Source organism: Procambarus clarkii, chromosome 18 (genome assembly GCF_040958095.1).
Source record: "Procambarus clarkii isolate CNS0578487 chromosome 18, FALCON_Pclarkii_2.0, whole genome shotgun sequence".
NCBI lineage: Eukaryota > Metazoa > Arthropoda > Malacostraca > Decapoda > Cambaridae > Procambarus > Procambarus clarkii.
Genome location: NC_091167.1, coordinates 27112601 through 27127718, shown reverse-complemented (window position 1 = coordinate 27127718; position 15118 = coordinate 27112601). Strand labels below are relative to the sequence as shown.

The window sequence follows — 15118 nt, the reverse complement described above, 5'->3', positions numbered from 1 at the left end:
ATATCTCAGCTCTCTCATATATTTATATTATCTATTTCTCGACTTTCTCTCTCTCTCTCTCCTTAGCTCCAGGGGAATAAATAAAAGATATTAACATTTCCTTACACTAATTATTATAAAAAAAGGAAAAGAATAAATGCATTTCTGTATACAGTAATTGTCTTGGTGTGTCACACTTCTGTCTTAACCACATCTCTCCATGGTGTGATCTGACACCACAACACATATCCATGGTGTAAGCTCCCAACACAACACATATCCATGGTGTGAGCTGACACCACAACACATATCCATGTTGGGAGCTCCCAACACAACACATATCCATGGTGTGAGCTCACACTACAACACATATCCATGGTGTGAACTGACACCACAACACATATCCATAGTGTCAGCTCACAACACAACACATATCCATGGTGTCAGCTCACACCACAACACATATCCATGTTGGGAGCTCCCAACACAACACATATCCATGGTGTCAGCTCACACCACAATACATATCCATGGTGTCAGCTCACACCACAACACATATCCATGGTGTGGGCTCACACCACAACACATATCCATGGTGTCAGCTCACACCACACAAAAAACTCCCCGGCAATACATATTTATTCCACTGTTCATGACATTTGCGACAGAGCAGTCTTGGTGCCACTCCTTTTGAAGTTCTGAGCAAGACGGTCCTCGTATCCTGCACCTCAAGCTACAGACTCTACATCTCCACTCCCCCTCTCAGGTCTCATACTCTCACCACCCCCATAATCACCACTTCCCTTAACCCCCTCCATCACCACCTACCCAACCTGCCTCCATCACCACCTACCCAACCTGCCTCCATCACCACCTACCCAACCTGCCTCCATCACCACCTACCCAACCTGCCTCCATCACCACCTACCCAACCTGCCTCCATCACCACCTACCCAACCTGCCTCCATCACCACCTACCCAACCTGCCTCCATCACCACCTACCCAACCTGCCTCCATCACCACCTACCCAACCTGCCTCCATCACCACCTACCCAACCTGCCTCCATCACCACCTACCCAACCTGCCTCCATCACCACCTACCCAACCTGCCTCCATCACCACCTACCCAACCTGCCTCCATCACCACCTACCCAACCTGCCTCCATCACCACCTACCCACTGTCCAAACTCTGAACTCCGGCGTCCTACTGACAATTTAATAACAAATGCCCTGTGACTCTTCCTAATGCGTGACCTCCTCCCGCTATAGGCCGAGCCCCCCAGGATGCGTCTGGATATCGTGGGATAACTCTCAAGTGTTTCACTTGGTCAGGGGGACACAACATCTGTTAAATTTATCGAGATTCCTGTAGGCCTGTGACCGAACATTCCCTAGTATGTATTTATTGATGAGTGAATGTTTATCGAGCGTGATATAACGTGACCAAATACTTAGAATCGAACCCTGTCCCCAAGTTGGTTGTGAGGCAGTTGTCGACTACTCAGTGCTCAGTTGTGCACAACCAATTTGGGGCTGGTTGTCAACGGACTTGTAAGACACAGTAGTCACCACTGTGACCACTATGTCACGTCCGTTGTCCACCTGGCAACTTCTGGATACTCCTGAATGTTCCTGGAATTCCCTCGACCCTCTCTGGACTTCCAGCAACACTGATCAACATCCAGGTAAGTCCTTAGCGTTCCTTGGAAACCTCTTTTAAAAGTTTTTGAAAACACCTTACACATCCTCAAAGCCCTTTTTTTTACTCGGGAAATTCCTTCCTCTCTCTCTGGAAGCCATCTTGAAATTCTCTAAAATCTCTCAAACTATTTACAACCCTCTCGAACCCCGCCGAAGTTCCTGGATACTTCTGGCAAATCATTAGATATTCACACAACTGCTTAGTCGTCGTGGGGGAGTCCCGAAGCCCACCTGGGACAGTCTTCGAGCGAAGTAAGGAAGACAAACCGGACAATCCGGCCGGTACTGGTCCACCACAAGCGTCTCTGACCGGTACTGGTCCACCACAAGCGTCTCTGGCCGGTACTGGTCCACCACAAGCGTCTCTGGCCGGTACTGGTCCACCACAAGCGTCTCTGGCTGGTACTGGTCCACCACAAGCGTCTCTGGCCGGTACTGGTCCACCACAAGCGTCTCTGGCCGGTACTGGTCCACCACAAGCGTCTCTGGCTGGTACTGGTCCACCACAAGCGTCTCTGGCCGGTACTGGTCCACCACAAGCGTCTCTGGCCGGTACTGGTCCACCACAAGCGTCTCTGGCTGGTACTGGTCCACCACAAGCGTCTCTGGCCGGTACTGGTCCACCACAAGCGTCTCTGGCCGGTACTGGTCCACCACAAGCGTCTCTGGCTGGTACTGGTCCACCACAAGCGTCTCTGGCCGGTACTGGTCCACCACAAGCGTCTCTGGCCGGTACTGGTCCATCACAAGCGTCTCTGGCCGGTACTGGTCCACCACAAGCGTCTCCGGCTGGTACTGGTCCACCACAAGCGTCTCTGGCCGGTACTGGTCCATCACAAACGTCTCTGGCCGGTACTGGTCCACCACAAGCGTCTCCGGCCGGTACTGGTCCATCACAAACGTCTCTGGCCGGTACTGGTCCATCACAAACGTCTCTGGCCGGTACTGGTCCACCACAAGCGTCTCCGGCCGGTACTGGTCCATCACAAACGTCTCAAGAACTCTCCTCGTACGCCAGATCAGTTCTTCTAACGCTATAATGCCCTCTTTAACAACTTCAATAGTTTCTTTACTTTCATCTTATTCTTAAAACTCCTGTCTCGGTATCCTGAGAGATCTTCAAAATGTCCCGATAATCAATTTAACATTCTACCAGTCTCTCTCTACTAGTCTCTTTCTCTACCAGTGTCTCTCTTCCATCCTAATAGTCTCTCTCGAGTGATTAATGACCTCTTAAATACTAGTAGCATATCTAGCCTCAAAATTCTATTTCTTGTTCTAATATAATAACGGGTATTTTAAGTCTTTAGCGGGTGTAATGTCCTAGTTGTTTCTGTGCTATCATAATAGGGACTCAGAATTTATAATTGTCTACCGTCCTAATGGTCTCTCTGGCATCCTAATAATTCTAATGACATCCGAATAGCTTCTCTAACTTGTAAATAGTTTACGTTGCATCATTGCTACTAGCAGCATCATACTAACTCACTAGCACCAGGTCCCATGGTCACTAAGGTGGTCGTAGGACACTGGTTGCAAGGTTGACCAATTTTCAAGAAACGCTGGGCTGGGCAATCATTAATTTCTGTCAAACAGTGTACTGGGATTGGCTAGTCCGTGACAGGTGGGCCACGTCTTCTTGGGACAGGGCTTATGGGGGTGACTTTTTTGGGGGGGAGGGAAAAGAATCAAGCGCTTATGTGTTCACTCAGAGTATCTCGTACTTTTGAGGAGGAAAGACTTAATATTGTGTTAGTATTAGTGGCCTACAAGAAGGCAGTGTGTATTATCCAAGACATAGAATTTAGTGTGGCTTGTGCAGACTGGTGAAGTAACTTCTAAATGTGTGATACATTGCAGTTAAAGCCAGTGTCCTCTTATTCAGTAACTCGTTAATTTCCATGAGAGAATCTAGCTACTAGGAAGAATAGAATAGAATAGAAGAATATCGAAGAATAAGTGTGAGTCTTCAGTAAATTTGTGTAGGTGTGATCGGAAAATATTCTCATTTATCATATATTTTTGTCTATGGATTTACTGTCTGCCATCTACCCATGTCTAGCTGATTATATTCATTTGTAATCCTTCATGTGTCCGATCTTGACACAAGTGTCATTTACCGTCCTAGTCAACTTTGACCTCTAAGTTAGGCGACAATTGAAAATGTCCTGACACTGATGACTCAATGTTCCTTATATGTCCTGATACTAGCGTCTTAATTCCTCTTGTACGTCCTTAAACTTGCGTCCTAATGTTTCTTGTACGTCCTTAAACTTGCTTTTTAATACATTTTCTGCTCTCAGTGTTGTAGGTCATAACCCCATATCCCGACACATCCCAGGGGGCAGGAGAGGCCCTTTCCAATGCCTAAATGCTATATCACAACACGCACAATTTACCAGTTTGCACGCACGCACACACACACACACACACACACACACACACACACACACACACACACACACACACACACACACACACACACACACAAACACACACACACACACAGTAATACTATATCTACACTACAGCTAAGATGTGAGGCAGACTCAGCTAAGATCGACTCTTAAAGCGACCTCTCAAACAGGCCAAAATAGAAATCCGAAGTCAACATGGCACACGAACACCACCACACGTCAACGGTTGAAACTGCAGCGTGTGGACGACCAGGAGCTGTCGTGGAGGTCGTCCCATACTGTGTCGCCTCGCTAGTGTCGCCTTCAGATCGAGAGGAACGGCCCATCCCGGTGAGCCGAGCCTGCCGCGCACCACGCAGGACGGGGGTCACTAACCAAGACCCAGGGCGTTGATGGAGGAGGCGATGCCCCCCTTGTTGGACGAGCACCGACGGCTCAGGTCAAACGCTCCCTGAAGAACACATAAGAACACATAAGAACACGTAAGAACATCAGATTAACAGTCGCCACTAACGCAGGCGCGGGCAATGTTGAATGAGGAACAGGACTCACAGTTCTCACTCACGGAGGGGCAGGAGGATGAATAACAGTACTCACGGAGGGGCAGGAGGATGAATAACAGTACTCACGGAGGAGCAGGAGGATGAGGAACAGTACTCACGGAGGGGCAGGAGGATGAATAACAGTACTCACGGAGGGGCAGGAGGATGAATAACAGTACTCACAGAGGGGCAGGAGGATGAATAACAGTACTCACAGAGGGGCAGGAGGATGAGGAACAGTACTCACGGAGGGGCAGGAGGATGAGGAACAGTACTCACAGAGGGGCAGGAGGATGAGGAACAGTACTCACGGAGGGGCAGGAGGATGAGGAACAGTACTCACAGAGGGGCAGGAGGATGAGGAACAGTACTCACAGAGGGGCAGGAGGATGAATAACAGTACTCACGGAGGGGCAGGAGGATGAGGAACAGTACTCACAGAGGGGCAGGAGGATGAGGAACAGTACTCACAGAGGGGCAGGAGGATGAGGAACAGTACTCACAGAGGGGCAGGAGGATGAATAACAGTACTCACGGAGGGGCAGGAGGATGAGGAACAGTACTCACAGAGGGGCAGGAGGATGAGGAACAGTACTCACAGAGGGGCAGGAGGATGAGGAACAGTACTCACGGAGGGGCAGGAGGATGAGGAACAGTACTCACAGAGGGGCAGGAGGATGAGGAACAGTACTCACGGAGGGGCAGGAGGATGAATAACAGTACTCACAGAGGGGCAGGAGGAGGTGGGACCCACAGGGGGCGCGTCTCGACGGGGTCTTGAAGGAGGGAAGCGACTGGGCAGGATCCTGAAGACGTCAGATGAATCAACAACGTTAGACATTTCATTATTAAATATTCCCAAGGAAATAGCGTGTAATTATGCTGCATTTTATCGCACATTACGAACACTCCTGAATTGTGTTTGTCAATGTATGCATACATGCATGACGTTGTATATATATTATATATGAGAGAACGCTGGAATGTTCCCTCAAGATAATAACTCACTAAGCTGACCTATTCAGGATTCGAACCTATGTTACCAGGGCTCATCCCACTGTTGTACACACTCCACCAAATTAATATATGTCTACATACTTACATAACAGATGTTACATTAAGTGTCTCATGCAAAAGTGAAAATAATTTTAAGAAAAAATACAATAAAAACAAAATAATAATAATAATAATAATAATAATAATAATAATAATAATAATAATAATAATAATAATAATGAGAAAATCAGTATGATTCATGAGGAGGATTCGAACCCGTACACCAGATACTGGGAAGCTCATACACAAGACCAGTACACCACGACATGGTCAGGCGCACTGCCACCTGGCCTGGGATTCAACTTAATCGTCTAGGGTGTGTGTGTGTGTGTACACTTGGGAGTACCAAGTGTACTGGTTCAAATCCTCCTTAATATATATATGGTAACTATGTGCAAGTTTCAGATATAACAAATACAATCCATATTCACCATAACATAGTAAATCAAATAATACAATATTCACAGCTGGGTTTGATATATCTGATAATCATATTCAATATATTTTACTCTCAATTTTTTCAAGCCTATTTTTACAACAATGTTTTATAATGTTAATGATGAGCATATTTCGATTGAATTATTCATTATTTTTTAACATATTTAAGGCTGATCACGAGAGTAAAGATTACTATATTATACTCATCAGTTTTTATAAGCTTTTGAGTTGTTCCAAAAAATGCAGAAATATTGTCGCTAAACTTTACCCAGCGCTTATGAGATCTCATTTGGATTATTCTATACAGTTCTTGCAGCCAAATAATAAGACAGGATATGAATTCCTTTGAACTTATACAGAGAAAGATGACTATTTTAATTCTTCGTCGCCTTTCTATATACGTTCCAATATAAATTTGCGGCAAAACAAGGTACCTATAGCCTTCTATAGTCTCAAATCGTGGCTACATAGCTCTTAGTAGCCTAAATTTTTTGAGATATATACAAGAGTTGTTACATTCTTGTACAGCCACTAGTACGCGTAGCGTTTCGGGCAAGTCCTTAATCCTATGGTCCCTGGAATACGATCCCCTGCCGCGAAGAATCGTTTTTTCATCCAAGTACACATTTTACTGTTGCGTTAAACAGAGGCTACAGTTAAGGAATTGCGCCCAGTAAATCCTCCCCGGCCAGGATACGAACCCATGACATAGCGCTCGCGGAACGCCAGGCGAGTGTCTTACCACTACACCACGGAGACTGCTAAATGATCGCCCATGGCAGAGCATGACCAAAAAAATGTCCACAAAGCCTTCAAATGGTCCCTATTATCCCCAAAAAGGTCTCCAAAGCAATATTTAGTTCCATAAAAGACCCACATAACCCTTCTTGACCACAAATAGCTTGTAATGGTCCCCGATGGTGGCTCCGTGGCCCACAAGACTCACGTCAGAGACGAAGCTAACCATAGCCGGTGCTACTTGCCCCGCTCCTGTGCCAGGTAAGGTACGGGCTCACCATAGCCCGTGCTACTTGCCCCGCTCCTGTGCCAGGTAATTTACGGGCTCACCATAGCCCGTGCTACTTGCCCCGCTCCTGTGCCAGGTAAGGTACGGGCTCACCATAGCCCGTGCTACTTGCCCCGCTCCTGTGCCAGGTAAGTTACGGGCTCACCATAGCCCGTGCTACTTGGAACTTGTTCCGAGTAGCTGAATCTATAACAACAAGACTTACGTGTTGCGACACTTGGCGTTGCCGTCTCTCCTGGCTCCGGCGCGACAGGCGGAGAGTCCGGGCTCCACCACGCTGCCGGGGGAGGCGAAGGGCAGAGGCGCGCGTCGCTGGCGGTGGTGGCGGGGCGCCGGCCTGCAAGGACCACCACACCGTGTTAGTGGTGAGGGAGGCTGACCAGGCAGTACAAGGCAAGAGCCTTGTGATTAGTAGGGATTTACGGGCTCACCATAGCCCGTGCTACATGGGCATTTTATTCTGAGTAGCTAAATCTAAAACAACAGATTAGTAGGGGGGATAGTACGCTTGGTAGAGTACCCTGTGAGTACCTGTTGCAGTACTGGAGGAAGGAATATAAATTATCAGAGAAGTAAGGGGGTTTGTTGCGGAAGTTAACGTATCAAACAACTGAAAAGTGGCACCCGGGAGCTGAAGCTCAACCCAGAGAAACTATTTAGGTAGGTGCACACATAATATACAACAGATATGGCATACAAAAGGGGGGGAAGGCATTATCAGGAGAAAGCGCCTAGCCATTACGACTATATAGCACTGGGAAGGGATCAGGATAAGAATTTGGGATGGGACGAGGAATGGAATGGTCCCCAACCACTTGAACGGTCGGAGATTGAACGCCGACCTGCATAAAGCGAGACCGTCGTTCTACCGTCTAGCCCAAGTGATTAGGCAGAGGGGGGGGGAGGGGGATGAGGACAGTCAGAGGGAACTCACCCCGCCATTAAGCCGAGGAAGGTGATGGAGCCGTTGACGGTGATGAGGGGCGGAGAGAAGGCACTCATGTGGGTGGGGTAGAGGGTCATCATGTGGCCGTCGTCCTCCACTTCATTGTTCGCTGGGTGAAGTTTGCTGCTCAACACCACCGCCTGGCCCACGTTCAGCGGCGGCGGGTCGTCGTCGCTGTCCTGGGTCCACACCACTGGCGCCCCGATCACTGGTCGCCGCAGCAGGGTCGTCCCCGCTGGGGTGATCTTGGTCTTGGAGGATTTGGACGGCTTGGAGGAGGAGGAAGCATCGCTATCTTTCCTGGAAACAACGTCACCGTAATGCTTGGTGATGGTGTCCATTTCATCGGAGTCCAGCACCAGGTAGCCGGCATCTTCCAGCGAGGAACAGACGCCCCGAAGGAGCTCCAGCGAGAGAGAGTAGTATTGGTCTGACGAGCAAATGGGCGGTTGCTGTGGGTGGTGAAGCAGAAGCATGAGACATTATATGGGGTATCTCTTAGGAAATAATAAGACTAATTTTTTACTACAAATTGTATCGTGATAGATTATGTCACAAGGTGGTATAATTGGCACCCTGTTGTGATAATAGGAGTTAAGATGCATAAGTTCCTATGCCAATTAGGACCACCTTCATTGTCATAAGATCGCTCTCTTCCTATATTTCGCATCTTTTGACTTACACTACTGGCAACATGTTAGGAGACAGCATGAAATATTTAAAGGAAAGATGGACTGAGATCATAATTAGTTTTACTAACGTCTTCCACAATTACTACTACTACTATCAACATCTGACACAGTTATTAAATTACTTCTCCAACTACTATGGACATTACTGCTACTATTTGCATGGCAGTTGCATGTGGTGCAACATGCAATCTAAATATGGGAATTACTCCACCTACAGTCACTAAGCATCTGTAGCTGCTATGTTTGTGAAGGAGGAACCTCTAGGAACTTAGAGGAACTTTTACTCTAAGTTCCCTACCAATATTTCTTATTGCCTTCCTTGCACATGAAATCATTCTCCTTGATTAGATGCATCAATTTAAAATCTTGAGGAACTGAAACATAACACCTTATGCATAATTCAACTTTGATGTTCTTACCCCTTAAGTTGCGACAGACGAGAAATTGACGTATAACATCAATTTTGTTATAACTAAATAATTAATAATAAATATATAAATAAATAAATATTAAAAATAACATAATTTTGAGATATGCTTCAAAAATAACTTAAGGACTATATTTATTAGTTTTCTGTACTTAACGCTATTGAAATAGATTTTTCATTAATCATCAGAATAAAATTATATATACAATTTAATTCAAGGTATGGATCATAATTGTTATAGTGCTAACTGGAATGTGGCCAAACTATAATTAGGAGACAAGAAAACTTGAGTTGTATGACAAGGGACATAGAGAGAGAGAGAGGCGCGTGTGCTTCTCACTGAGTATGTACTCAAGACTTTACTGTGGTCCTCAAGTATGTTTACTGTTATAGTATACTTGTTGATCTTAATAACTAGTCGCCTTTGGAAGGGAAGGAAAAGTCGCCTCTAGAAGGAAGGTACAAATCGGGCGTAGAAGGGAGACAGGAAAGAGAGACACTACTCACCGTGCCAACCTTGTAGCACTTGTTATCAACCAGGGCGGGGACGTAAGGCAGGTCCTCGGGGCCCCGCTTCAGGTTGAGTCCCTTGCAGGGGTCAGGGCGGCACTCCGGGGGGCGACGGAAGTCGCTGAACCAGAATACCTGAGGAAGAACTCGCACGGCTTAGCAGGGAGGTGGCCATTTGCCCTGAACGGCCAGCTCTCACCTCTGGTCAAGCAGAGGGATGACGGAGGGGGAAATGGAGGAAGGCTGAAGGGAAGGAAGGCTGAAGGGAAGGAAGGCTGAAGGGAAGGAAGCATGGGGAAGGGAGGAGAGCTGAACAGTTCGGTTATAAAGTGGGTGGAAATAACATTTCAGGCATGTGAACGTAGTTTGTTACATAGAAGATCCCAGTTGGTTAAATAAAGGAACGTTCTAAAACGGGAGCAAAGCATCTAAAATCAATCTTTGGCGGCTTTGTTTACATTATTTAAACAATCCATGAGCTCCAAAGCGCCAGGAGGCAGTTAATACCAATACTAATATTTAATTGGGAAGTTTCCATGCTCGTAAACTGTTTTTGTAAGACTTTTCTGAACTGTTTACTACACTACAATGTAGAACTACGCGTAAACAGAGCTTCCAAGGACTGAAACAGGTTCGTAACTACAAGATTAAGAAATCCTGGCCCTGTCTTGCTCTTCCAACCCAACCTCTCAAGTCATACGTCTCATTTCGTACGTTATGGCCCCCAACGTACAAATTCCAAAGTAGAATTAAAGTAACCGCTCACAAATATCCACGTTTTCTAAGCATGAGCAGGTTAGGTTAGGTGGGTTGCTTGGGTTCTAACGTTACTGGTAAGGTTAGAACGTTGCATTTTGTACGCTGTGACAAATCAGGAGAACGGGCTGACTGAATAAGTAACCGGTATTCAATACGGAACTGAATGACATCTCACCAGTCCTGGGGTCAGTAAATGACCCCAGGGCGACTTGCCCTGGGGTCAGAAAATTACCTCTCACCTGCCCTGGGGTTCAGTAAATGATCTCTAACCTGTCCTGGGGTCCAGTAAAGACCTCTCACCTGTCCTGCGGGGCAGTCAGAGATGTGGCCGAGGATGGGCTCACAGACATCGTCATCAAGGTCGTCATCCTCCTCGTAGGTGCCGTCGGGGCAGCCACACACCGGAGTCCCGTAGCCGGTGCTGAAGAGCTGGCGACCCGCTGAGAAGGAGGTGGGGGTGGTGAGTATTACTCACGAGGACACAAACAATACTCATGCGGACACAAACAGTACTCACGCGGACACAAATAGTACTTACGCGAACATAAGCAATACTCACGTGGACACAAGCCGTATTCGCGAGGGTCGTGACAGAGCTGGTCGCTGAAGAGGAAGACACGGTCCGGGGGACAAAGCTGGGGGGCGCAGAAGCCCTGCAGAGCGGCGCAAGAAGAAGAAGAAACAGATTAGTCACCCATTAAGACATCCATTGAAAACCATCAGTTTCTATGACGATTGAATCAGCCCAGACTTATATATTTCCTCAGAGTAAATAAGTTTCTTATTCCCGACCTTTTCAACACGTTAAATAATGTTCCCTGATTATTACGTAATCTGTGGATATAGAATAGATGGGTGTAAAAATAATTTAAAACAAAAGTTACAAAGGAAGAATGTGAAAAAGTGGCCGGTACCAGAGGTCTGAGGTCACCAAGAGGGCGTCTGGTTCTCCTTGAGATGAGCTGAGACGGTTGAGGGCACCTTGGATTTTGGTGGAAACAAGGAAAACTAGGATAAGAGGCAAGACATTTCCAAAAGCTTCCCTAATCCCTCACTGCTTGGAAAGGAAACCCCCAATGTAGATAATGGAAGGTCGAAAGTTGGACTGTCAACCCCCAAAGATCTCAAAGAGTATATGTGAAGGGCCACACCATCTCTTTCAAGGCACCTAACTGTGCACAAACAACAAGACTCTGTCAAATATCACATCATTTCTACACACAACTAAATCATCACCAGATATATCCTTACATCAAACATTAAAGTAACTGAAAGATGCGGTGACATTAAATGACTGGACACTGCCAAAGCAATACATATGAAACACTTTCTTAAAGTACATATAACAATCCTCAAAACCGAGACAAAACAGCTCACGCCATACCCACTGCCTCCCAGACCCATACTGACTGGGCATTGCCTCGCCTCACATCCTACCACACAGGCAGCACTAGGGAAACACTTGGAGAATACTAAGGGAATTCTGGGAGAATATAATTTTGCGAGAGTAACAGCAGTTTTGGAGATGCCAGGTACTTCTTTAACCTCAATGACAAAAGTTATTATAAATGTAAAGCAAACTGTTGAAGAGATCGTAAACCTCCCTCTCTCTCTCTCTCTCTCTCTCTCTCTCTCTCTCTCTCTCTCTCTCTCTCTCTCTCTCTCTCTCTCTCTCTCTCTCTCTCTCTCTCTCTTTCCTACCTTCCTGGTGGCGGGGTTCATGAGGACGATGTGGTTGTCGTCGCAGGGGCCCTGGGTGAGCAGGTCGTGACACTCTCCGTCCTCATCGACCAGGACCTCGTTCCTCTCACACGCGTCCACCACCTGGTCGTCCCCACCTGGGTAAGACAAGTATTATGACGAGTGTGACCTCTAGTGTTGCCTCACTGTGTCTCGAGTGTGACCCGAGTGTGTTCCTAGTGCGTCTCGAGTGTGTTTCTTGAGTGAAAAAATAACGTAAGTGTAAAATGACCTCTCATTAATGCAGTCTATGTAAATTATACGAATATTCCCCGAGTATAACGTGAGAATATACTGCTAATATACCCTACTGTTGTTTCAGTGTATACTAAGTATGGTGAGTGTGTATGACGCAAGCATTCAGAGTATATCATTAGTATGTGCTACACAGGGGGCGCTACACAGGGGGGCGTGGACCCGCCTTGCTGAGTCAACTGAAGGAAAAAGGGCAGGACGGAGGCCAGGCCGCCACGTCTCACGTCAGTACCGCACACGACACACGTTGCGTCACGTCTGTCAGCCTGGCCAACACCCAGATAGTCTCCAGGAGGCTTGATAAAGGGTTTAGGACACTGCACACTCTGTGTTCCCTGAGGGGGGGGGGGGGGGGGTTTGTCCCCTGGTCCTGGTCCCTCCCATGTCCCCTGGTCTCTCCCATGTCCCCTGGTCCTGGTCCCTCCCTTGCCTCCTAGTCCAGGTCCGGCCCTGACCAAGCTGCCACTAGCCCCTAGACTTACTGAGAGTGCCTTTGAGTGCAAAGTTAGGCGATAAATTTGCACTAACACTGTGTTTCCAGGTATTGGTCTAATGCATTGTAAATGACTCCCTGTTTAAGTCCCTGAAGGCAGTCCTTTTATTTGGCTGCGGACACCGCTGATGTTGTCTAGTTTACGGGTGAGTCTCGAGGCTAGCTCAGTGTGGTGTCTCCTTCAAAGGCGTTTTCCTTGATGCATAGAGTTGCTTTGCTTCTCTACCAATATGTGTGTGTGTGTGTTTTTGCATCGCGTACTCTCGCGAGCGCCCGTGCATGTGGGTATGCCCTGGCGTGCGTCCGTGCATGTGGGTGAGTCCTGGCGTGCGCCCGTGCATGTGGGTGAGCCCTGGCGTGCACCAGTGCATGTGGGTGAGCCCTGGCGTGCGCCAGTGCGTGTGCATGCGCACGGCGGCAGGGTTACAAGCAGTGACTGTCACACTCACCTGGAACATGCCCGAGTAAGGTTGGTATGCGGACATTGATGACCTGTCTCTTGGCCCTAGAATGGGCCTCTGTGTCCACTGTCCCGTTCTCAGCCAACACCTCCTCCAGCAGCCCCACTCCTCCTTGCTCCGTGGCCTCCTCCACCGTCGTCGTCGTCGTCGACTCAGCCCACTCCTCCCCCTCCTCCTCTTCAGTCTTGGCCTTAAACCTCTCCTTGAGGAGCTCCAGACGGTACTTCTCCTTCAGGACGTCAATCACCTTCTTCTTGACCAACTGCAGGTTGGCATCCTCGTCCTTCTGCAGCCACGACTCGAAGTCTGAGAGCTTCACCCCCAGATTAGGCAACTCCACGTTCAAGGGAACCATGAAGGACTGTAGTGAGGTCGACTGCAAAAAGGCGCATGTGTATGTTAGAAAAAAGAAGCTATACCGGCTATGAAGGCAAGCTTCTTGTGTATGTGTATTTGTATGTGTGTGTGTGTGTGTGTGTGTGTGTGTGTGTGTGTGTGTGTGTGTGTGTGTGTGTGTGTGTGTGTGTGTGTGTGTGTGTTTGCGAGAGTGTGTTTGTGAGAGTGTATGCTGATGCTTACCTGTGATACATTCATGCCTATGGTGGCAGCGGCGCAGTTGGCCAGGCTGGCCAGGGCCAGCACCAGGCCCACCACGGACGTGGCCTGCATGGTCCAGAAGGCTACAGCGCCGTAGACGGCACCAGGATCGTTACAGCTGAGGTCGGCGGTGATGGTGATGCTGGTGTTGGCGACCTGAGGGAGAGAGAGGGAGTGGTGGTGATGCTAGTGTTGGCGTTGAACGAACTAGATAGCGTCGAGTCAACGACATTTGAGCCTGTTCTGCCCGCTGGGGTGATACGTTCACTTGTCAAAGGCAGTGGTGTCTCAATGTCTGCTGCTAGTGAGTATTATTGGGATCAACACAGCACAGATCATGATCTCGCATGCACGAGCTCTGCCTGCCACTCAGGTCACGGATTGACAGACTAAGGCACTGTATAGTCATGCAAGAATGAACAGCAGAATAATGTGCATGATGATGGGTGGAAAGTGGTCGAAAACTGAGGGCGTTTAGACCACAGAAAGGTCGGAAACCCTACAATAACAAAAGCAGTGGTTGAAACGACGAACCTCTTCTCTGTTTTATAGAAGAATCTGAGCGGAAACCGAGAGGAAAACTTGAGAGGGAACTCAAAAGAGAGCTTAAGTAGGAACCTTTTGAGCAGGAAAACTGCTCATCACAAGAACGTAGAAGAATGTTAGTTGTTATAGATTAGCAAGTGTGCTGCCTGGGTAACAGCTTCTCCTCCATATCAATCTACCCTGGCTTTGAGCCCTAGTGAGGCCACTCCAGAGCACAACACCATAGTCTCCTGAGACTGATGGATGCCTACTACTACTACTACTACTATGTTGACAGTCTTCTGTCCCAGGGATGCAGTTAGTGTGTTTTCAGGAAGCACGGTTTGGGGACATAGTAGATAGATTGAACAATATATTGTCATACGGTGGGATCAAGCTCGGCCATCGTGTGCCTCTCAGTTTGTGGAAACGACATTAACCGAGGTACTTGTGAGGCGTTGTTGGTCCAATATAAAGTTTAGCACGAGCGGTGATTAGAAATAACGAAGGGCTCTCGGCCATGTGCGATGCTCTGCCGAGGTTGTGGGTT

General features: G+C 47.7%; 1 protein-coding gene across 2 annotated transcripts in view; it reads right to left on the bottom strand.

Annotated features, from left to right (window-relative positions):
* Positions 1–3702: 3702 nt before the first annotated feature.
* LOC123754278 (uncharacterized) overlaps positions 3703–15118 on the bottom strand; it is a 39899-nt gene continuing 28483 nt past the window's right edge. For both annotated transcript variants that reach the window (XM_045736519.2, XM_069326411.1), the window contains exons 3-12: positions 14026–14199; positions 13435–13822; positions 12199–12335; positions 11057–11150; positions 10798–10937; positions 9736–9873; positions 8098–8561; positions 7369–7500; positions 5370–5448; positions 3703–4551 (exon numbers count right to left, since the gene is read on the bottom strand). In XM_045736519.2, coding sequence (XP_045592475.2) covers positions 4471–4551; positions 5370–5448; positions 7369–7500; positions 8098–8561; positions 9736–9873; positions 10798–10937; positions 11057–11150; positions 12199–12335; positions 13435–13822; positions 14026–14115 — 1743 coding nt within the window. In that variant the 5' untranslated portion in view covers positions 14116–14199 and the 3' untranslated portion in view covers positions 3703–4470. The remainder of the gene's footprint in view (positions 4552–5369; positions 5449–7368; positions 7501–8097; positions 8562–9735; positions 9874–10797; positions 10938–11056; positions 11151–12198; positions 12336–13434; positions 13823–14025; positions 14200–15118) is intronic.